Genomic DNA, 1,143 nt, shown 5'->3' on the forward strand with positions numbered 1-1,143 from the left:
GTGCTTCATTGCATACTCTGGGTCATTTTTCTTTCATGCTATTTAGGTTATCTACTTGATATTTCATAGCATGCTTGTTTGTGAGTGCCTTTTTAGGATAATTGAAGTACTAGGCTTTTGATATTGAGACTGATCACCTTGATATCGATTGTTTGGTGTAGACAGGACCCTGAATGGCTACTCGCGGACGAGGTCGTACTCATACTCGAAGAGAGAATGAGAGTAACTCATCGACAGACAATCACGCTGAACTCATGGCAACGATGGATAACTTAGCTAACACGATTCAAACAAGCACTGCGATGACTACTCATGCTATGCGGCGAACAAGGCAATCAGCCGGAAACGAAAATGTAGAAGGTGCTGAGGACAGCTTAGGTGGTGTTCCGAGGACTCTAGCTGCTTTTTTGAAAGTTGACCCGCCGATTTTCAATGGATTGACAAATCCTACTGAAGCAGACAATTGGTTCAAAGCCATGGAGTGTGCCTTACAGACTCAACATGTCCCGAATAATCAGTTCGTAGAATATGCGGCTTATCAACTCGTAGGAGAAGCTCAACATTGGTGGCAAGGAGAGTGTCAATTTCTACAACTACAGAATATAGATATTCCATGGGAGCTGTTTCGGACTATTTTCTACAAGAAGTATTTTTCTGAGTCAGTGAGGGAGGCCAGAGAGTTAGAGCTTATGCACCTGAAGCAAGGTTCAATGCCTGTGGCTGAGTATATGAGTAAGTTTGAAGATCTCCGTAGGTTTTCAAGGGTATGTCGATGAGCCCCTGAGTCCTATGAGGGTTGGAAGTGTGAAAAGTACCAAGTAGGGCTGAGGGAAGATATCATGCGTGTTGTGGCTCCATTTGAGATTAAGAGATTCTCGAAATTGGTGAACGAGGTAAGATTCGTGGAGGATTGCATTGAGAAGATGACTTTGACGAGGGATACTCGCGAGGGTACCAGTAGCAGAGGCCGTGGAAAGCACTTTCCACTAAGAGGCTGGATCTTAAAAAGGGATGGACATTCCACTCAGCACCTTCAAGGTCAAGGAAACTTCAGAAGGAACAACAATGCCTAGTTTCACCGGGCGAAAGGAAATGGTCGATGCTACACTTGTGGATTGTTTGGACACATTGCCAGGGATTGCC

The 1,143-nt window shown here is 44.6% G+C and overlaps 1 protein-coding gene across 1 annotated transcript; it reads left to right on the forward strand.

Annotated features, from left to right (window-relative positions):
- Positions 264-776, forward strand: LOC107611114. The gene has a single exon (XM_016313074.1). It carries the CDS (start codon positions 264-266, stop codon positions 774-776), a length of 513 nt encoding a protein of 170 aa, XP_016168560.1.

The sequence above is a fragment of the Arachis ipaensis genome, chromosome B08 (assembly GCF_000816755.2).
Source record: "Arachis ipaensis cultivar K30076 chromosome B08, Araip1.1, whole genome shotgun sequence".
NCBI lineage: Eukaryota > Viridiplantae > Streptophyta > Magnoliopsida > Fabales > Fabaceae > Arachis > Arachis ipaensis.

What these genes read in the sequence shown, in the direction of transcription:
- LOC107611114 (XM_016313074.1), top strand. Translation starts at nt 264, where the DNA reads ATGGATAACTTAGCTAACACGATTCAAACAAGCACTGCGATGACTACT.